This window comes from Peromyscus leucopus, chromosome 7, assembly GCF_004664715.2.
Source record: "Peromyscus leucopus breed LL Stock chromosome 7, UCI_PerLeu_2.1, whole genome shotgun sequence".
NCBI lineage: Eukaryota > Metazoa > Chordata > Mammalia > Rodentia > Cricetidae > Peromyscus > Peromyscus leucopus.
This window is the reverse complement of record NC_051069.1, coordinates 118,595,438-118,618,159: the sequence shown is the minus strand read 5'-3', so window position 1 is coordinate 118,618,159 and position 22,722 is coordinate 118,595,438. Positions and strand designations below refer to the sequence as shown.

General features: G+C 42.9%; 1 protein-coding gene across 3 annotated transcripts in view; it reads right to left on the bottom strand.

The window, feature by feature from the left end:
- Htt (huntingtin) overlaps positions 1 to 22,722 on the bottom strand; it is a 137,729-nt gene that overhangs the window by 59,886 nt on the left and 55,121 nt on the right. For all 3 annotated transcript variants that reach the window (XM_028870825.2, XM_037208186.1, XM_028870827.2), the window contains exons 19-33: positions 21,628 to 21,767; positions 19,379 to 19,442; positions 18,846 to 18,946; positions 18,305 to 18,451; positions 17,145 to 17,265; positions 15,714 to 15,790; positions 14,427 to 14,578; positions 13,175 to 13,377; positions 10,178 to 10,304; positions 9,118 to 9,245; positions 5,475 to 5,585; positions 4,429 to 4,506; positions 3,508 to 3,731; positions 2,345 to 2,423; positions 2,049 to 2,210 (exon numbers count right to left, since the gene is read on the bottom strand). In XM_028870825.2, the coding sequence (XP_028726658.1) occupies positions 2,049 to 2,210; positions 2,345 to 2,423; positions 3,508 to 3,731; positions 4,429 to 4,506; positions 5,475 to 5,585; positions 9,118 to 9,245; positions 10,178 to 10,304; positions 13,175 to 13,377; positions 14,427 to 14,578; positions 15,714 to 15,790; positions 17,145 to 17,265; positions 18,305 to 18,451; positions 18,846 to 18,946; positions 19,379 to 19,442; positions 21,628 to 21,767 (1,914 nt within the window). The remainder of the gene's footprint in view (positions 1 to 2,048; positions 2,211 to 2,344; positions 2,424 to 3,507; positions 3,732 to 4,428; positions 4,507 to 5,474; positions 5,586 to 9,117; positions 9,246 to 10,177; positions 10,305 to 13,174; positions 13,378 to 14,426; positions 14,579 to 15,713; positions 15,791 to 17,144; positions 17,266 to 18,304; positions 18,452 to 18,845; positions 18,947 to 19,378; positions 19,443 to 21,627; positions 21,768 to 22,722) is intronic.

Below are 22,722 nucleotides of genomic sequence, written 5' to 3'. Positions count from 1 at the left end.
AAGCAACTGCTTCAAACAAGAAAGCTATTGATAGTATGGTCAAAGGGGCGAAAGTCCGTAACAAGCTGTTGGCTAGACCTGATAAGAGTTTTTCATGTAGAACTGGCTTTAGGGGTATGAAAAATGCAACAGTGAGAGGATCATAGATTCATCTGTGGTTTCAGAGAGCTGTCAAGGCCAGGCAACATGAGGCAGAGGAGTCTTTGCAAGAAGGCTCCAAGAATCCATTGCATGAAGCTGTGAAAGTTAAAGCCTGGATTGTGATAAAGACACCAAGATATTTAAAGAAGTCAAAGCCTGAGCAATCTGCAAAAAACTACATACAGGAAGTGAAAGCAATGAGAGAGAGAGAGAGAGAGAGAGAGAGAGAGATGCTGTAGCAGCAAAGCTCAAGGGGCTGAGTCATCTAAGCCCTTAAAAACAGACAGAGGACATGGAGCTATAGGTTTTGATGTTTGCCCTGCTGGGTTCCGGTCTTACTTTGGGCCAGTATTTCCTCACTGTGTCCTCATTTCTATATTTTGGAATGGGAACGTATATTCTACATCATTGTAGATTAGAAGTATATAATTTGCTTTTGATTTTACAAACCAAAGGGCGGTAAAGAAAATGCCTTTAATCATGGGACTTTGGACTTTTAAACAGTGTTGAGACTGCAAAACTATGGGGGCTTTTGAAGTTGAACTAAATGCATTTTGCACTGTAATATGACCATGAGCCTATGAGGGCCAAGGAGTCTCCCCAACTGGTATAACCTTGTAACTCACACAGATCACAACACAAAAATGGTCAATTTTAACAATCTAAAGATAATTTCTTCTTGGAGAAGGCATGGACATAAGATTTCTCTGAAGATAATTTGTATTCTAAACACTTGGCAAGTGGGCAAGGCATAGTGATACACGCCTTTTTAGTCCCAGCACTTGGGAAGCAGAGGCAGGCCAGCCTGGTCTAAAAAGTGAGTTAGTTCCAGGACAGCCAAGAGTCAAGACTATACAGGGGGGAAAAAAAAACAAACAAACCCACAAAACCATGACTAGTGAAATCTTATGATCACAAGAATTGCATGAGAAAGGCAAAGTGGGTTTGAGAAAAGGGGTTCAGATCCAAGTTTCACAACCCTTTACGATGTAGGAGTGAGGCCCTCAGTTATGGGCCTCATAACTTCATAATAATTTCATCAGTGCTTGAAATTATTGGCCATAAGTGATAGCTTAATGTTTGTTATTTTTTTTAATAATCCATTGAGTCCAATTAGTGTTGTCTAACCACAAAGAAATAAAAACAACCACTCCCCCAGCAACCATCAACTGCCAATAGACTTCAGCCATGCTGGGATGTTGACTGTTTGATCTTGTGCAGGTGACCACAACTGCTTTGAGTTTGTGGTTGCAACAGTTCTGCCCTGTCTAGGAGACAGCAATCCATGCTCCTCCTAATCCTCCAGCGCTAACATTTTTCCACACCTCCATTCTGCAGTATTCCCTGAGCTGTACAGGGGAGAGGAGGCTTGATATACATGTCCCGTTTAGGTCTGAGTACCCAACAACCACTTACTTGACTACTACTCACTGAAAAAAGAAGCTTCTCTGATCAAAATGATTACCTGATTTTTTATTTATTTGTTTATTTTTGGTCTATTGAGACAGGGTTTCTCTACGTAGGCCTGGCTGTCTTTGAACTCACTCTGTAGACCAGGCTGGCCTTGAACTTAGAGATCCTTCTGCTTCTGCCTCACAAGTGGTGGGATTTAAGGCATGCGCCACCACCACCACCAAAACCACTGGCTGAAGATCACCAGTTTTTAAGAAGTCTGAAGTTTGCATAAATGCCCCGTCCCACCAGAATAAATCTTAAATTATATCTTACAATTAAAAAAAAAAAACCAACTTATTTTGGAGTTGTGAGTATGTATACAGATGTGGAAAATTTAGGGATTCTAAAGCCTAACCCCACTAGAGTGTGGTACAGACTTGGGACAGTATCTTTCCAGGGTAATTTGTATTCAGTTAGGAATAGGTATGGTAATACCAAGCAGAGAGACAAACCTGATCCGAATCCAGCAGACAGTAATTGACCCGTAGCTGAACCAGCTGTGCCAGCAAATCCAAAACTTGCTTCTGCAACTGTACAGATGTCGTCGTGGTGTACTGCTTCAACGCTTTTATAACAAGGGGCTCAAATAACCTAATGTGATTATGAATAGCATTCTATAGGGAAAAAAAAATGAAAGAAACCACAGTTGCAATTAGAAGCTTCTGGCAACCCATCTAGAAAGTGCTGAGCTCCAATTGCATGCCTGTGGCATGGCCCACATGCCATCTCTAGCTGCAGCTCCATTCACCTTATCTGCACGGTTCTTTGTGACACTTGTGAGGTTCGTCTTCAGTTGGGCAGATACTTTCTGGAGTACATCAAACCACCTGCCAAATGGCCAAAAGCAGAAACAACAAATACCTTTTAATAATCTCCTCTGTATTCAGCCATACATCAGCTCAACTTCATGTTAAAAAAAATCAGAACATGTCAAAATGAGACTTAGAAAGGCCACTGGGTACAAGAGCAGCACATGCTGGAGATAACAGGACACATCTGAGTGTGCAGGCATGCAGCACCTACGCTGTACCTGAAGAACTTATGCAAGCCCATGTTTGCTGCTACAGGAAACCCACTCCCCAGTCCACTGTCTAAGAGGGCCTGAGAGAAAGGTGAGAGCTGTCTGGAAGATAGGGAATTTACAAATATCACTTGGTTTTCTTGGGGGGAAGACTGATGGAGTCCACCAGTTCAACATCAGCCTAAGAAACAGACAGAGACCAATCTCATAAAATGTTTGAAAAGACAGCAAAACAGGAGCTATGGGCACATACGTAGGCGTCAAGATAAAGCCCAGAAGAGAAGTATTTTCCTTGATTCCAACATTGTCTGTTCATCATCAAAAGGAAAGTAAGGATTCTACTACCATTACCACACAGAATATCACCTCAAATTAGGGATATAAAGTAGCTCAGTGGTAAAGTACATGCCTGGCATATGAAGCCCTGAAAGAAGGAGGGAGGGGAGGAGGGAGGGACTTCCATATTCCCGGCATCAAAAAGATCAACATAAATTCATGTAGAAATCCAAAATAACACACTCCAGACTTTTCTGTGCCCTTTAATACCTCTAAACATTAGCACCACTGTGCCATTTTGAAGGGGGTCTTTTGCATCATAGAACAAAGAAGCACCACTGACACATGTCACCTTTAAAGAATGGCATTCATGAGCACTAGCAAGTACCAAGTGCTTTCAATAGGTGAGGACACAGAGTGCACCACTTCTACACTGGAGCAGGATTTGGAAGTTAGAAATCATGTGTCACAGGCAGCCAACTTGGGTTCCTCCTCTCCAGCCTGCTACTTCTGGATGGCAGACTATACCATAGCTCAGCCAGTGGATTTCAAGGCAGGGTTATACGGTATTTATCTCTGCATCATCAACAACAGATTTGCACCATAACTATTACCCTGAGGCATCATGCTCCTGCTCCGCCTGCACCATGTTCCTCAGGCTGGCATCGGCCAAGGCCTGCGTGAAGTGCGTGTACGGTGCCATGAAGCAGTAGTGATATAAGCCTGGCCTCACACTGGAAGAGCCAAGGCGCTGTGCTCGGCCCTGAGACTTGCTGGGGTTGGAAGATAAGCCATCAAATTGTGAGGCCAAGTTGGTCCCAAAGAGAGTCTTCAATAGCTAGAATGAAAGAATTGAAGCATCAGTATTTCACTTAACATAGATTTAATGTAGATGAACAGCACAAGCCTGCCTGTAATCCCAGCTGGTAGACAGGGGTTAGGATGGACACGACTGAAATGGCCAAGTTGCAAGTTCCAGGTGAGCCTGGGCAGCTTAGTGAGATCATGTTTCAAAATGTAAAAAGTCTCAGTGATAGAGTACTTTCCTGGAATATACAAAGCCAGGTTCAACCCTCAGTACCACTAATAAAAGAAGGGAAAACAAAACAAAAACAAAAGTAAACGCCCTTTAAGACTCTCTTTCCCAGCAGCAAATCGTGCAGGTAATACATGACAGAAGGCTTTGTTGTGGATCCCTATGAGTCAGTACCTCAGAAGATTCCCACCGCGTGGTGCCAAGTGCCTGGGAGTCTGTAGTTCTAAGTGAAACTAGCATTTTAGATACGGGTCCACTTAGATACAGGTCCACTGGGATGGGGTGGCAAACAGAGGCAAAGCAGTGAGGACCAGTGCTGCTATTGATGCCCGCTGGCCACGCACCATCCCAGTGACAGAGCAAGCAAGAGTGACAGTGAGGGACACCCAACCCTTCCTAATACCACACCATGAGCACCAACTTCTACAAAGGAAGTAAGTTTTGTTGCTTAGCCTGGCGGAGTTAGCTGAAATCCCAAAGGATAGGAAATGACACTCACCTGCTGAACACAGACAGTCGCCATCATTGGTTCTCGACTAAAGCAGGATTTCAGATATCCAAGGACCTCTTCAACACACTGAAAGGAGAGTACATTAAGTGACTCACAGGTGATCCATTATCGTTGCCAATTGGGAACAAGACAATCTCCATATAAACTGTATAAATGTCAGAGAAAATCAGAATATTTTCAATCAGTCGTCTTAACGGAGTCACAAGAACTCTTGTATCTACAATTATATGAAAATTGCTTTCTTGTACATTTATCCAGTGAATCTGTCACTCAATCATTCAATGATTAATCAAGTATCACATCCATCCCTGCTTTCAGGGCAGGCACTGAGAAATATACAAAGGAGTCAAAAGCCCTGCTTTGTGGCACCCTGAATGTGATCTGCTGAACAGGAAGCTTAAGGCACTGTGAGAGCCACTGCCAATGAGCCTCACTGCAGCCTACATGGAATACGCAGTGCACCATAGAAATGATACTAGGTGCTACAAATCTAGAGAAAGAATGCAAGTCCTGGCCTTCTAGGAGCTCCAGAGTTGTAAGGAACCAGGTCACTACCAAAGACATCACAATGTAATATTGAGAGATTTCCATATCTGCATTTATCCTCCCTGCCTGAAATGACCAAAACTGTATTTTAAAGACTTTAGCTTTGACACCACAGTTCTCAGACACTGGACTCTAGGACAGAATTCAGATCCCAGCACCCACATAACAAGCGGGGTAACCTATGCACACCTATAACCCTAACTCCAAGAGGATAAGACTGCTGGAATTGCTGGCTCCCAGCACAGCAGAAAAAATGAAGTGTCCAATTTAGGGAAAGACTCACCCTCAAAGAAATAGGTGGAGATAATAGAGGAGGACTTCCAACACTCCTCTGGTACACACACACACACACACACACACACACACACACACACACACACGAATAATTTTGGGGGTTAAATAAAGACGGGGGATTTAAAAAGATATAAATCAAACTTCTAGTGACCAGGTACTGACCCAGGTTCAAGGAAAAGAGACCAGACACGAACCTTTCCAATGTCCTGCAGTGTTGCCAGCTCTAGAATCTGAGAGAGGACGTCCAAGGCAGAGCGCAGGAACCCCCCAAACTTTTCGGTGCTGTTCTGAAGATCTAAGGTGACCTTGGCAAGGTGGAAGGAGAGAGCACACGGTTACTGGCACCACCGAAGGCTGGTTATCTACAACAAAGACACAAATGTCGTCTGCTGCGGGGAGATGCTTCTGCAGTGCTGACCTAGACTCTCACCATCCCAGGGTGAGATGCAGCCAAATCAGGCTTAGTGATTCAAATTCTAAACATGTCAGCTTAACTGAATGAAGTGTATACCAGTTCCCCTCTTTCTACAGACTCAGATGAGGGCGGCTGCTTCTGCAAAGAACCAGTAGCAAAGCACTACAACAGAAAAAAATCTGCCCACTGAACTTGACCCTAACCACTTATGATGAAAGGGAATACTGGGTAAAGGCAGGAGGAGGACATGGAACAGGAAAATGAAAGGGGTCTTGACATTTCCTGCTGAAAGACTACACTTCCCAGCTTCCCCTGAGGACTACGTAAGTCATTTCTGCCCTAATAAGAGGCTGCATCCCATCTTCTTCTGCAGGCATTTTGGCCATGCACACACATGGTTGACAAAAGTGCCCCCCTCACCATGGTCCTGCCTAAGGTCAGACCAAGCCTCTTTCTTTCCACTTTGCATCTCTCTACAGCTGCCCTCAGTGATCTAACATATGGTGCTAAAGAACTGTAATGAGAAACCTGAGCTCACTACCCACGCAAGCCACCCACAGACAAACCTCCCTGGCTCTCATACTCTCAGGCAGCCTTTTCTTTTCACCGTCTCCACCCTTTATTTCTCACCTCAACTGTCTTGCCTTGACACAGTCTGACTTTCTAGGTGGGAGGCCATGCTGCAATCAACCAGGACATGCATGCAACATAGCAAACACCAGGACAAGGTAACCAGTGGGACTTAAGAGGGGCACCCTAGTTAGGAAGGGGAGCTCACTGTAGCTCTCTTCTGTCTTGCTCCTTCAAAGGTACTGGAGACTTCCCACTGGCTGTGAGAAAGTTTGGCTGAGAATCCTTCTTCTGGGAATTCTCCACTGCCCTACCACTTGCTCACCCAAAAGCTCTGAAAGCACTGTGGTTTCTTTTCTTTTCTTTTCTTTTTTTTTTTTTTTGTCTTTTTTTTTGTCTTTTCTTTTTTCTTTTTCCTTGAGACAGGGTTTCTCTATGTATAGCTCTGGCTGTCCTGAAACCCACTCTGTAGACCATGCTGGCCTCGAACTCACAGAGATCCATCTGCCTCTGCCCTCTTGAGTGATGGGATTAAGGTGTGCAACACCATAGCTGGCAGCTACTCGAATGGGGCTGGGCAGTGGTGGCGCACGCCTTTAATCCCAGAACTTGGGAGGCAGAGACAGGCAGATTTCTGTGAGTTTGAGGCCAGCCTGGGGTACAGAGAGAGTTCTAGGACAGGCACCAAAACTACACAGAGAAACAGTGTCTCGGAAAACAAAAACAACAACAACAACAACAAAAACTTTGTAAATTGAATCATTTACTCCTGACAAGGAAGAGACTGTCTCTAGGAGTATACTTTTTAAATTGGAAACTAGAAATTATTTCTTTTTGAGGAATACAATTTAGAATTAAATTGTTTCTTCACAAAGACTGAAAATATAATTTGTTATACTATATAATCAATATACCATATTGCTGTGGATATCACTCTGTATAAATAAAACACTGATTGGCCAGTAGCCAGGCAGGAAGTATAGGCAGGACAAGCAGAGAAGAGAATTCTGGGAAGTGGAAGGCTGAGTCAGAGAGACGCTGCCAGACGCCGCCATGACAAGGGAGATGTAAGGTACCAGTAAGCCACGAGTCATGTGGCAACTTATAGACTAATAGAAATGGGTTAATTTAAGATAGAAGAACTAGATAGCAAGAAGCCTGCTACAGCCATACAGTTTGTAAGCAATATAAGTCTCTGTGTGTTTACTTGGTTGGGTCTGAGCAGCTATGGAACTGGTGAGTGAGAGAGATTTGTCCTGACCATGGGCCAGGCAGGACCAGAAAAACTCCAGCTACACAATATAATTTATGTACTATGTAAATTTACATTTGTTATATTAATCTTGGAATATAGGTTTAACAATTTGATGTTAACAAAATATATATTTTCATGTTTTCAAATACTATATATGGCAATTTAAGGTAACAGCCCCAATTTTTAAAATTTTACTTTATCAAGTTGTTTTTAACTGAAAATTGTGTTTTACTTAAGATGCTGTTTTTGAGCATGTGCCCTTAATTTCAGCACTTGGAAGGCAGAGGCAGGCAGATCTATGAGTTCAAGGCCAGCCTGGTCTACATAGTGAGTTCCAGGACAGTTGGGCAGGGGAAAAAAGAAAAGAGAAAGGGGGGGGGCAGAGGTCTGATGTACCCCAGAACATCGAGGCTCATGTAGCTGTGGTTTCAGCTGTTCTCCTCTGCTGACTGAATGGCTGAAGCTAGCCTCAGGATCTCTGGGTCCATTAACAATTAACTGGGCAATGTGTTAACCTCTAAGAATCCTCAAATGAAAGGGAGCTGAGCTCCTGTCTCCTCCCACCTTAAATTCCTCTCTCTGCCCAGCCATATCACTTCCTGTCTCCACCTCTCTAGTGCTGGGATTAAAGGCATGAGATCTCAAGGGCTGGGATCAAAGGTGTGTGCCACCACTGCCTGGCTCTGCTTCTCTTTTAGACTGGATCAACCTTGTATAGCCCAGGGTGGCCTTGAACTCAGAGAGATCCATCTGCCTCTGCCTCCCAAGTACTGGGATTAAAGGTGTGTGTCACCACTGCCTGGCCTCTATGGCTAACTAGTGGCTTAGCGCCACACTCTGATCTTCAGGCAAGCTTTATTTGTTAGAGCACAAACAAAATATCACCACAACCGACTGGTGTAACAAAAACATAAATGAAATTACACAATCATAGGATTTTAGCATTTGATAAAGATAGGATTTCAAATTAATAAGGGCAGATCTACAAATGATTCATTGTTAGAAAAATTAGAAAGAAAAAAAAAAAAAACAATGTAAACCCAGACACCATCAATCAGAAGCCACTGCAAAGCTGAATCAGGGGCCATCTGACAAAGGAGCTCCTACATCGAAAACACCCAACTGACAAGGGCACTTGTGTGACGACACCCAGGCTATAGGTCTGTAGTGAACACCTGCTTTTCTCCCCTGAGACTATAATTTTGGTTTGTGTTGGGCAGTTGCACTATATTATGAGGCTCACAGAGGGAGACAGTACATGAAACCTGCTTGGCTTGGCTGTGTGACTTCAGGACATGGCAGTGATGAACCTTACCTATAAACAGGATCATGTGCTGAGTCCTTGAGAAATATCTCTGAATACAAGGTATTCTTGGGAAGTCAATAAACAAAACACCCAGAGACTATAGGAGATCATTTCTCTAATACAAAAATCCTAAATATTTGTTAAGTTACTATAAACCAAGCTAGAAGACAAACTTGGAAAGAAAACTTTAAGTCCTACGTCACAGGGCTTCTTCCTATGTAAGCATGCACATGGGTACATGGCCATGCATCCCACTGGAGATATATGTTCAGAAATAAGCAGGGGCAGTACCTTATAGTTAGCATGAGTGGCTTTCAGGACATCATGGAGTTTGAGGTAGGAAGGGAGATGGTAGAAACTCCCTAATGAAGAAGATTTACTTGCTGTGACAGGTCCTGAGGTGTCTGATTGTCGAGAGGCTTAGAAAAAGAAAAAAAAATTTAAACTTTCAGATCCAAGGAAAAAACTTTCCAAGTTTAACAGCAATTACTGTGATGACTTTTCAAAATGGTCTAGTAGAAATATTCAAGTCTTTTTTTTCCCCTGACCTTTGCTGGGAGAATTCCCACAGACCCACACCTGGTTTGACTTCAGAGTGTTAACACCTAGCCTTAATCTGCCTTTTGTGATTGCTACCTTTTATTTCTCAGAACCCTCTACATGAATCTTGTCTGGGAGTTCTGAAGGTGCAAAGCCTATGCAAATTTGGTTGAAGAAGAACCCTGAACACCGCAGGTATTCTTTGGCTGAGAATTTGCATTTGGCATTGATCCTTTGGAAAGCATAGATGAGAGATGTTGGGGTACAAAGTTTAACTTGTTAAAAGGCGTAAATTAGAGAAAAAGGCCCTTTGCTAAGCTACAGTGGTTCAGTCCAGAGAGATGACCCCCCCCCCTCCGCCCGCAGCTGGAAAAGGCTAGAATTATCCTTTTTGTGCCTCTGTCTCTTGATTCCATGGACCTGTGTGAACACCCACACCGAATATACAACAACCTTTGAAGTATGTGTGCTGAGGGTAATGAAGAACTGACTAAAATACTAAGAGCCTGAGAGTGAAAGAATCGATAGAACAATGAACATGAGAACATGGAGGCTCATGTGCTGTGGTTTCAACCGTTCTCCTCTGCTGACTGACTGGCTGAAGCCAGCCTCAGGATCTCTGGGTCCATTAACAATTAACTGGGCAATGTGTTAAACACTGTAAAGGGCATATACATCACTAAAGCGCCAAGTGCGGAGCAGAGCAGTTTCCTCCAGCTTTAAGGACTTCTCTCCAGAGTAAAGTGACAATTTATCATGCAGGCACTTAGGAGCACCCAGGCAGCACCCTGGCCATGAAACTGCTTCCTACCTGCACTGGTCTCACCACCTTTCTTGGGACTCATCGGAGCAGAAGTTTGTTCTCCTGGTTCTTTCTCCTTCCCTTTCCGTCGAATAGGACTTAGAGAAGGAGGGTTTGTCAGAGAAGGCAAAGCTGCCTAAAACAGAAAACAAATATATAATGCGATAAAGCCAATACAGGAACCAAAAACTAAAACTACTAATACACACAGTTCCACTAGGTACTGGAACTTACTAGCCCAGGCAACTTCATGGCCTTTGAGCTTTTATTACAGAGCTCGGATACTATAGAGATAATTCTGCTTTCACTCACACAATTGTACATAACAAGTATGGCTCTGAACTTCCTCACATCAGCACTGAGAACGGGTTGAAAAGGGAGGGCCACCAGGGAGTTAAAAGAACCTGAAGTGACTGGCACCCCCAACCCTGTCCCCTCTAATAGCAGGCAATCAGGACATTTTATGTGAACCATCACATGAGTAAGCACAATGCAACAGTTGAAATTTCATTTTTCAAGTAAGGAAACATGGTTCTAAATGAAGCCACCTACTCAATGTCACAGCTGAATGTCACTCAGCAATGCTACAAGTCAACAGGCCAGATGTGGCCTATGCTCTCCAAACTGCAACCCCAAGGTTATATGGAACAATCAGGCTCCTACACATAAAGAGGAAAGTTGGCACAGGAGAGTAGAGCCAACATGTAAGAGACAGACACATCGGGTCTTTGCCCTGCTCCTCACTCCCTTCCTGGCCTCAGTAAAGGGCTCCCCCCATGTTGTGCTCTGCCCTATCCTGTTGAAATCATGGAGATGCAATAGAGGAAGGGGCTTCAGTGAGATGAGGTCATGGTGGCAGGATCCTCAAAAATAGGACCAGTGCTCCTATGAAAGGAGATTCCAGGAGTTCCCTTAACCCATCTACCATGAGAAGGCCAGCCTTTACCAAGGACCAAATCTGTCAATGCCTTCATCTTAGAATCCTCTGCTTTTAGAACAGCCACCACAGTTCTGTTATGATGGTGACTCAAACTAGGTGAGGCACTATGACCTCTGATCCTTATCTATAAAGACAGCAGCAAATCAGGACAAATGGCTGCCGTCAAACGGTGCATGGAAGGAGGCAGCAAGGCTGAAGAGGGCAGGTGAGAGACCACCACAGTGAAGAAACTTTGGTGGAAAGAGCCTGTTACAGAGCCATCAAGTGTATGAGGCCATCAACAGGATAGTCCACAAGAAGCTCAAGCAGAGTAAGGGCTGTCCAGAGCCAGGGACATGGCAGAATTTTGGAGTCACAGCTACAGGATTGACTGTAGTGATGGCCACACAAGGCACGATTTAAAAAAAAAAAATCCAGGTGGTGACTCCCTCTGTAATCCTAACACTTGGGAGGCTAAGCTGAAGAAACACCATAAATCAGAGGCCAGTATGGGATATACAGTAAGTTCCAGGTCAGCTGGCTACAGAGTAAGACCCAGGTTCAAAAAACAAAACTAAATTGTACACTTGAATTTTATGGAAATTATTTCAATGATTTCCAAAAACAGGCCAGTGTAGTAAGGTAAATGAGATACAGCATTTTATACCAGAACCCAGAAAAGAGGAGGTAAGTATTAATGAACATGTACCTAATGCCAAAGGGTGGTTTGTGCATCTATACTTATGTTGTTTTGTTTGTTTGTTTGGTTTGGTTTTTCAAGACAAAGTTTTTCTCTGTCTGTCAGTTTTTCCTGGCTGTCCTGGAACTTGATCTATAGAAGAGGCTGGCCTCAAACTTAGAGATCCACCTGCCTCTCCCAAGTACTGAATTAAAGGCATGTACCACTACCATCCAGCCTTATGTAAATTTTTAAACAAAGTATTCAATAGGAAAAAAACAAAGAACAGTGACCTAAAATAACACTGTGGTGGCTCCTGTTTCCATCATGACAAAGTACAAGGTGAGGGGAGAGAAGAGGTACCGAAGAGGGAAGCCGATAAGAGGCCAGGGCCTGGTCAAGACATCTGGCACATCAGAGTCAGCCTCACAGAAGCATCACCAGGCTAGCAGGCACATTGAGCTGCAGCCCGGCACAGCTGAAGCCCGACAGACATGGGGCACACCGACAGCCTGATTCCCCAGCTGCCTCTTCAATAAGTGGCTATTCAGTCAGTTCAGTTCTCAAGTCACACAAGCCACATTTCAAGAACACAAGTGCCACATGTGGTCGATGACTAATGTCCTAGATGGTGTGGACATGGAAAATTCCCTCTATGGCAGAGTCTCATAGAGTAGTGAGAAAGTGAATGACCCACAGGAAGGCACCTTTTACAGTCAACAGGAAACACTGAACCAGGCAGTTGCAGGACGTTGGAAGAAACACAAGAACAAAACAAGAAGCCATGTCACTTGGGGTATAAAGTAGCCCAGAGAAGAACAGGAGCTCTGTCAAAGTGACTGTAAAACTGAAATGAATGACCATGGCAGGAAGTACTCTGAAGGATGGTATCAGAAACCATATAGAGAAGAGTTAAAGAAGGGATGGCTTGGGGCTGGAGAGATGGCTCAGAGGTTAAGAGCACTGACTGCTCTTCCAGAGGTCCTGAGTTCAATTCCCAGCAACCACATGGTGGCTCACAACCATCTGTAATGAGATCTGGTGCCCTCTTCTGGCATGTAGGCATGCAGGCAGAACCCTGTGTGTTTAATAAATAAATAAAAAGAATGGATGGCTCAAGTGGGGGAACACAGTCCTGCCAGAGATGGCCAAAGTCAGTGCCTGAGCAGAAGGAAGGACTGGGCTGGTAGGCTGACTCTTCAAAGGCTTATAGTGATGAGGGAAAGAAAGCAAGTGAAGAAAACTAAGCCATAGAAGAATACAAAATAACTGTATTTTTATATTACATACAATGTCTGAATAAGCTCTTTTCTTCACTAACAAGAAATAAAGGAACAGACTACTAACATGATGTTCAGGAAGCCCAGTTGTTAGACAGATGATAATGGATGCCCCAAGGAAGTGTTACCTTGATTGCTGGTCCAGGAGTCACATCATCCAAGACATGAGCACAGATATTGATCACCTTCAGCAGGTGGGAGAAAAGCTGTTCCACCATGGGGACCAGTGTCCGGTCCCCCAGAGCAGGCCAAACTTCCTCCTGTCTGGTGGCTGCTGAATTGGCTTCTTCTTCAGAGGTCCATGAACTTCTCAGGGACTTGGGGGCACTGGCTGTGACACAGGCACACACATTACTGCACCTCCAGCGTGTGGGATGGGAAGCAGTTCTGGCCTAAGTTTCTTATACTGATCTGTGATAACATACTCCTGGACTTCTGTATCTAAACAGATGTCTCAAACTCACATAAAAGTGCTATTTGCCCTCCAAACTCCAATTTTCCAAAAAAAAGTCCTTACTATCCTCCAGCTATGGGTGTGATCCCCACAAATGAGATACAGTTGGAGATCAGGAGTGAAGATGCTGCCTCCATTATGCTCTCTCCAACCCCCCCCACCCCACCCTTTGCTCTACTCCCAAAACTGCACACATGGTTCAGTCTTTCGCCAGAGCTTCGGCATAAACACCCTGGACCTACAAATTCCAACCCAAACTCAAGTCACCTGAGAAATCTTTCTAGAACACAAATCCAAACACACCAGTGTCAAACAGAACAAGTCAATATTTCTCAGAAGGAACTGGTACTTTACCCCCAAGTAGATTCAATGGTTTCTGACCTGGCTGGCCACATTCTCCATTCTTATCCCTGTCCTCATGTGCTATCCACAGTATCTTAATATTCCTTTACTATTATATAGTGTTTCAGTTCTTCAAATTTTAACATACATAATACATAATACTTCACCTGATATTTTTCTATCAACCTATAAATCTGACCAAAGAAGAATATATACAGCTGCTCTGCTGCTCCTGTCCCCAGCCAATCTATAACCGCCTGGAGAATACAGCTCTTCTTTCTGCTTTAGTCCCTAGCCCAAGCTACTGCCTGGTACAAGGCACTCAGAAAACAAAACTCAAATGAGTTTACCCACAGTAAAACTGAGTACTGGGTACAGTTTACCCACGGTAAAACTGTCTGCTTTAAAAATACTCAGCACCTAACAACTCCCCTCATACACATTCACTTAAACAGACACCATCTAAATTCTGGATTAAACCGCCCCCCCCTCCTAAAATAACCCTCATGTTCTTGTAACCTGTGTACCCCTCATAAGCAAATCAGAGCTAAGTCTGAGAGCCTGTCTCTGCTTGATATCAGTACCTGCAAGCAAGTTTCCAGCCAAAATCAAGGCATCCTGGTGGGCTGAGAGATCCAATGGGAACCAAGCTGATGAAAGCAAGGTGAGAATCATGGAGGCCATCCCAACAGTGCAGCTCTTCCTGGACTCATCAGAGGCACTCAGTGGGGGCACCCTGGAAGTAGACATTTCCAAAGTCAAACACGGTTTCAGACACAGAGTCTTGCTCTCTAATGCCCACATGAAGAAAGTAGACATTTATTTTACCTTTTTGTTGGTGCAGTCTGGGTTTCTTAGGACAGGGTCTCACTCTCATTTATGTAGTTCCCATGGCCTGGAACACTATGTAGCCTACGCTGGTCTGCAAACTATGTCAATCATCCTGCCTCTGTTTACCAAGTGCTAAGAGGGACGAGCCACTATCATTTTAAAACTGCTAACCAACTAACACCCTTCCTGTAAATCATGACTCCATGAAAGTCATTTGAGAAACAAAATCGTGCAGTAGATTTCATTGAGGGAACTAGAATGCTTATTCTTATAAGCTTTTAACTTTCTTCCCTTTTTGACTTAGCAGATTGTATTCCAATGTCAAAGTTGTTCAAAAGTCAAGTCTACTGCAGGACCAATGACTGGAACCTGTAATTGTTCAGTCAGAATTCATGGAAAGAACAGAAGTAATCACTCTGGGTCATAAAGCAACCACTTCAAGCGACTGTTAAGTTTGCTACATACTGTCACTCAGAAGAAATCTGCAGATTTCCTTCCAGATGTGATGGGAAGCCCCAAAGTTTCTCTGTTGTCAGCACACAAAAGAAGGCTTACTCATGAATGCTGAGAAAATTCTAAACAACCCCTAGCTGGCACTAAAGCACACCCTTGTAGCTAATCATAATTCTGGATGCTACATCATAACTGACTTTTTTTACCTAGTAATTTTAGAAGGAACCAAACTGATTAGAAAGTTTTTACCTGCATATGAAAATTCCTTAAATGAATCCATAGATCATACCCTCAGACCCAAAAGATGCTCACGAGCACCTGGCATTCCTTAGTCACAACTGCTTCAGTGTCCCCAACAGTTCCTTCATTCATTCCACACACCTCATATAGCATGACTTCACACACTTTTCGAACAAAGCCAAAAAGATTCAACATAAAAGGAAAAGGAGAAGGAAGGGGAAGGGAAGGGAAGGGAAGAGAAGGGAGGGGAGGGGATCAGAGTAGGAAAAAAAGAGGGGGGGGGGGTGTCCCAGCAGCTGTGCTTGTGCTGTGTGGGTGGTTGACTGCACACAGAGGAATATACATACCCACAATGCCAACCTAAACTCCAAGTGCAAACTGGAAAGGCTGCTGAAAGAAGACACAAGGCTTCACAACATCCAAACTGCAGGAGAAAGGAATGGAAAAATCACACCCAAACACCACCAAAGGTATACTGAATTAAGCCTCTTAGGCCTATATGAAATGAAATGAAATGAAAACTGAGATCTGTAAATAACTACAGGGTAGCTCTCCCACCACCAGACACATACATGCTTTAAACAACAAAGCTGGCCACACCTGTTAGTAAGACCACTGTCACAATGCAGAGAAGGGCAGCCAGCAGCTCCTGCCAGGAACTCTTGTCCTGCGCTCATTCTCCCTAAGTTTCTCCCTTCCTCCCTCAAGACCTGAGCTCAAGCTAACATAAATCTCCAGATCACAGAAGTGCTTCATATGTGCAAATCACAATTAAAATGAAATTTATGATATCTTAAACAAATTTAGATTTAAAAGGCATTTAGTTAGCAAGACAGCTGAATCTCAACTGTGTAACTTTCTACAACATCCAAGTATCCCTTCCATCACATAAACGAAAAGCTCTTTTCAGGAACCATGACTTCTGCATAATATGCCTCTTTCTGATTATAAAAGTCACACTTGACTATTTTAGAAAATATACCAGTACTTGAAAAATACAAATAAGAAAATGAAAGTTAACCACAATCTTAAAAATCATCATGGCCATTCTCTGCTTGTCCTTTTTCTGAGTTTGTAAAGACTATACGTATATAAATATTACTTTTCTAACCTGGTATCAAACTATGTTGCCTAAAGTTTTTACTCTACCTTTCTCATTCAACATTAAAACTCAGGTTATATCTCGCCATATCATTAAATTCTCCAAAGCAGCATGTCAACATGTGTCTAACATATTACTCTACATTAGTATTTACTGTAATTGGAAAGTAGTATTTCTTAGATATTAGTTCTTTTCCAGTTTCATCGTGACTTAAAACAAAAACTCAATTGGCACTTCTTTATACTATACTATTCCTTTAGTATAAGTTACCAAGTCACAGTCAGACTAGAGCCATTCTAACCTTCTGGTACATTACTAGCTCAGACTGTGGTGTCTCTAACTTTTTAAATTAAATTTGGGGATAGAACATGCACACACAGAGGTCAGAAGACAGTGGGAGTCCATTCTCTCCCTTCACTGTGTGGATACTAAGGATCAAATTCAGGTTATCAGGCTCAGAACCAACAGCCTGACACTGACACATCCAGATGGCCCATTTAGAGTTTTTATCTGATGACTTTCTAAGTAGAATGAATTACTTTACAATGAGTATGTATTATTTTGGACTGCTGAAAGAAGTACACTTTCTTACCAAGCACCTCAAGAAAAGGACCTTCACACAGGACCATCCCACTGTGGCCATAAAAGACATCAAGGCAGTCTCCTTAAGACTTACTGTGAGCGCCCGTGTAGTTGAGGTAATGAGCTCGTGAGAAACTGCAGCAACAACTCTGGAGAGGTTGTTTTCCATGGTGACATCTGTTATACTTGGCAGTAAACTATAACCTCTATAGATTCTAGCAAGAAAAAGACAGAGAATATACAGCATATATTTGTCAAATGGCATTTAAAAGTTTATAGCTAAAGTCCAGAAGAAAGTGAAGCAATACTGACTTTAAAATAAAATAGAGACTGAAAATGAGGCTGGGGTAAGGCTCAGTAGTAGAGTAGTACAGAAAGACTGGAGTAAATGTGTTCATCATTGAAAAAAAAAGGCCTGACTTCGCCCTCACCAGATGCCTCACACTTTCTTTATAGTATGCTGCTAGTTATTTTTTGTTTGTTTGTTTTTTAAATTCTCAAGTTGGTTGTTCCATGAGAAAAGATGACAGTCATATAGAAGCAATGACTTTAAAATCTGATGAGCTGAGTTCCAAATTCAGAAAAAAAAAATTATCAAATTATCACATGAGCTTGGAAGTCATTTGTCAAGTTTTTTATTGGTTCAAATCAGCAAAAAAAAAAAAAAGGGGGGGGGGTTATCATCCTGTAAATCCAGCCTTGAAAAAGAATTTAAAAGACAAGAGTTCCAAGCATGTCTTACTACTGCTACTACAATCTTCTTTGCAAACTAGTTTTCTGATGAAACCTGTTCATTCACTGGAGCCTTCCTGCTCTGCCAACCTACCAGTCAGGTAGGACAGGTTATGTGGCCAATGGACCCTGCTCATGCTCCAGTAACACAGGCCTGAGAACCATCGCTGCATGTAGCAGTCTGACCCTTGGAATCAGCCCACCCATGCATTAGCAGGGACACTAAAAAAGTGAAAATATTTCAGATAGCATGTGACATTCGCAAACAGAAACACAACTGACAATATAAAGATAGAACTTAATGAACTCATTGCAAGACTGAGGACATCACTGTTGTGTGACTGAGGTGGATCTTAAGCACAGGGGGCTGCGGCAAATCATGGTATCAAACAAATATCCTGTTAATGAATGATGGCCTCCTCCTCCTCTAAAGACTGTGTGTGGTTTTAAGGAAAGAGAACAGAAAGCAGGCATCATGAGAGGCACATTTGCTGAGAAGTCAAGGTGCCGCGGGCAAGGTACCTGGTAATGGTGCTGACAGAGAAGTGCGATGGCGGCTGCGTCTCATGCATGAGGAGTTTCAGGTGAACACTGCTTTGATCTCTTGCTACAGCCACTACTGGGTCAGCCTGTCCTTGGTCACATTTATAGAACAGCTTTGGGACAAGCCTGCCGTGAAAGGAGAGCTGATCTATACAGAAGGTGCATGAAATTCACCCATCACCACACCTTTCCCTAGATGGCTAACCCAAAGCTATGCCCACCACAGCAGCCAGAACTATGGACAGCCATTACATCCAGAAGGCAGAAATAAGCAGGACTCACTTTCCTTCTTAGTGGTCTCTAAACTCCAAATTTTGACAATGAAAGCAATAGAAGTCTAGTGCTTTGCTTTTTCAAATTATCACTTTAGTAAGTACTTTTAAATAATTAAAAGGGACTACAATTAGTCAAACTCATCAAAGCATACATACTTCCTACAGCCTTTTGATTCCGTCTACCTTTCCCTTCTCATACTATATATTTCAACCAAAAGAATGAAGGAATAAATACTGGTAAACACCTTGTTAGTGATGCTGCAGCAACATGTCGCACCCTGGGGTCTTCATCTCCAAGCAAATAAATGACCACATTATTAAGCACTCGTTCTTGCAATTTTAAAAACTTTAGAGAGACAGAAAATAAAAATAAGTTTAATTTCTATAATCAGTTGAATTTTATGTAAGTAAGGTATTTTTGGAGTTTGTTGTTCTTCTGATTGGGGAAGTTTGGATATTTTTTGAGATATGGTCTTACTATGTGGCTTTGGCTACTCTGAAACTCATTATTTAGATCAAGATGGCATTGAACTCAGAGATCTTCCTTCCTCTGTCTCCCCCAAGTGCTGGGATTAAAGGCATGGGCCAGCAAATCCAGCTAAATAAGGAAGGTATTCTGGAAAGCTGGTCAGGAAACACTCAGGATGACTCTCCTGACATAAAGAGCTAAATACATAACACAACACAGGCATTCAGCAAGACTTCATACCACTAGGGAACTCTGCGAAGACAGTTTCCAGAAGACAGGGCCCACAGTCTCACAAAACGAACTGCTTACCCCTGTATAATGATGAGCCCCTCGGTGTAAACTTTCTGCTTTTGCCTCCAAAAAACTCACCAGCCTAACAAAAGAACATATTCAACAGTGATGTCATTCATTTAGCAAACACAGTGCTGGCCTACAGCCTTCAGGCAGCTAAACATGAAAGTACCTCACCCCAGTGTCCTGTGAGTCTCTCAGAGGCAGCTCAAATGTACTTAGATTGATTCACGATCTTCTATAAATTCCTGACTAAGTAAGCGAGTACTGGATAAAAAGCCTTACATCAAAATACATATCTACTTCTTCAAAAGTGTTCCATGAATGAGCTCAAACACAGAGAGGGCAAGCACACTGTGACTCCCACCCAAGTGACCAGCTGTGTGCCCCATTCCACAGTCCTAATCGCAGCGACAGAATAATCCTTCAGAGATATTCTAAGGATGGGATACGACAACCCACGGGGTCTACAGTGGCTTTAAAAACCAATCAAACAAGCTGGAGAGATGGCTCCATGGATAAGGGCACTGGCTGCTCTTCCAGAGGACTAGAGTTCGATTCTCAGAAGCCACAGACAGCTCACAACTGTTCGTAACTCCAGTTCCAAGGGTTCCAATTCCCTTTTCTGAATTCCATGGGCACTGCATGTATGTGGTACACATACATACATGCAGGCAAAAACAAAACAAAACAAAAAAACCAATCAAACAAGCAAAGAACAGTAACAACACACACAGAAATCTGAATAATAAAGGTACATTTCCCTTCTAAGAAAACTGTTAAAATATCTCTAACCAAAACTTACTCTTAGAAAATGAAAGACATAACATGTCACATTTTGAGCATTTTTGTTTGTAGGAGGTAGGTGAGTGGTGTGTGTGTCTCCAGTGGTCACTCAGATGTTTCTCAGGAGTCATCTACCTTGTTGGTTTTAAGGGTTTTTTTTTTTTTTTTGGGGGGGGGTGCTGGGGTGTTAATGTTTTTTTTTAAATGTGTATTTAAAATTAGCCAATTGGACTCAATTTAGATAATCTCAATTTTATTAGCAGCATCCAAAGCATTAGGAAGCAGTCGAACATAAACCTTCTTTCCATCAGGCCTGATAAGGGTATTGACTTTGGCCACATCAATATCATAGTTTGTTTACAGCCTGGTGATCTGGTGTTTGTTGGCCTTGAGAACCACAATGAACACAGTTGCCTTCTAGCTTCTTCACAGCTGACTCAGTGGTCGGGAGGAACTAGATTATGGTGGAGCTGTCAAGCTTGTTTCTCCCGGGAGTGTTCTTGTAAAGAAGGGATCTGGGCTGCCCAAGGGGCAGGTGGGTGATGTATAGATAGATACCTTCCCACAGTGCCTTCTGGACTTTCACTGTCTTTACTTTGGCTTCAGCTTGGGGGCAGTGGGGGGGGGCAGCAGTTTTCTTCTTCAATTCAGTGCCCTCTTGGAGAAAAGCCTCCTTGTTTTTTGAGCCAGGGTCTATCTCTAAACCCAGAGCTTGCCTACTAAACGAGGCAAGATGGCTGACCAGCAAGGCCCAGGGACCCAGCCTGTCTCCACTTCTCCAGTGCTAGGATAACCACATCTGCTTTCACATGGGTGCTGGTATCAAACTCAAGTCCTGCTTGTGCCACAAGCATCCATCCCCCCAACCCCTCAGATTGATTTTTAAAATGGTAAAATGAATTACTATTCGGCTATTTCCCTTAAATCAGAATAAAGGTAAGTACATTTTAAAAAAAGCTGGTAGCTTTTTTTAAAAGTTTGAAACAAGGTTTCAAAAAAAAAAAAAAAATCAAGGGGGGCTAGAAAAATGGCTCAGCAATTGAGAATACTTTCTGCTCTTCCAGAAAACTGGAGTTCAGTCCTCAATAACCAAGTCAGGAGGCTTAGAACCATCTATCTAGCTCTGCTCCAGGGGATGTCATGCCTCTGGCCTTCTCAGGCACTTGCTTGCACTCATGTGAACATACCCATAGGCCCAAATACATACATGTTTATATATAATTAAAAATAATAAAACTAAATCATATATTTTTTAATTCCTACCATCTAGAAAACCAAGACAAGCAGAAAAATCTATTCCTCTTCCAATATCACAATCTCCAAATTCAGAGTTCAACAAAAAGTACTGTGAACTATCATATGTTCTCTACCTAAACGCAGATGATCCTAACAGGCAGTACACACAATGGCCATGCCAACGACAGAGACTTCAAGACTTTCAGTTCTTAACTTGAACTTGAACTCGAACTCGGTCCCCTTACCTGAAGTCAATCTCTGCAAGGGTTTCCAACAGCTCAGTCCTTACCAACCAGTAGGAGCTGTTCTTCAGAGGCAACATATCAATGAGCAGTTGTAATCCCAAGTCACTGTAGCTGCTGCTGCAAAGGCTCAGGACACAGTGCTGAAACCCCAGGCCAAGGCAGAAAGCATCAGCATCAGACATCTCATCTTAAGACAGCACTCTTATACTGCACCTGTTTTGTCCTGTTCTATTTTTAAGCAGACAAGAATGCTACAGGTTCCCAAAAGTACTCCAGATACATCTTTATCTTACTAAATTTAAGTTTAAAAGTCAATGTGCCCATTACACATACTTTTGTTTCCCTGCCTCCCTTGACTTCTAAGCCACAATCTCAGAAACACGAATCATCAATTTACAAGAAAGAGAATGCAACAGAGTCCTACGATCATATGAAAAGAAGTCTCAGGCCCAGCATCAGGACAAGAGGCCTAGATCAAGGAGTACCTTGGATGTTACTGGGTTCTTCTGATGTACAAGGAAGCAAAGTGGGTCTTGTACTGCTATTTCCCCTGTGGCCTCAGAGTCTAAGGGCATTAACCTGTAATTATCCTATACATGGATGACACACATGGCCTACCTACCAGCATAGCATCCATGCTATCAGCACACCTCCTCTGCTCAAAAGATACAACTGACTAAAACAACTTTTTTAAAAAAAAGAGGAGCTGGGGGCTGGAAAGATGGCTCACTGGTTAAAAGTGCTTACTGCTCTTTTAGAGGACCTGAGTTTGGTTCCCGGCATCAACATCAGGTGGCTTATAACCACCCCAAATTTCAGTTCCAGGGGATCCAGTGTACTCTTCTGTCTTCTCTGACTTTTGCACTTACATACACAAACACACTCTCTCTCTCTCTCTCTCTCTTTCTCTCTCTCTCTCTCTCTCTCTCTCTCTCTCTCTCCCTCCCTCCCTCTCCCTCTCTCTCTCTCTCTCTCTCTCTCTCTCTCTCTCTCTCTCTCACACACACACACACACACACACACACACACACACGAAACTAAAATCTTTAAAAAAAATTGGAACTAAAAAACATTACTTTGAGGTTATTAAATTTT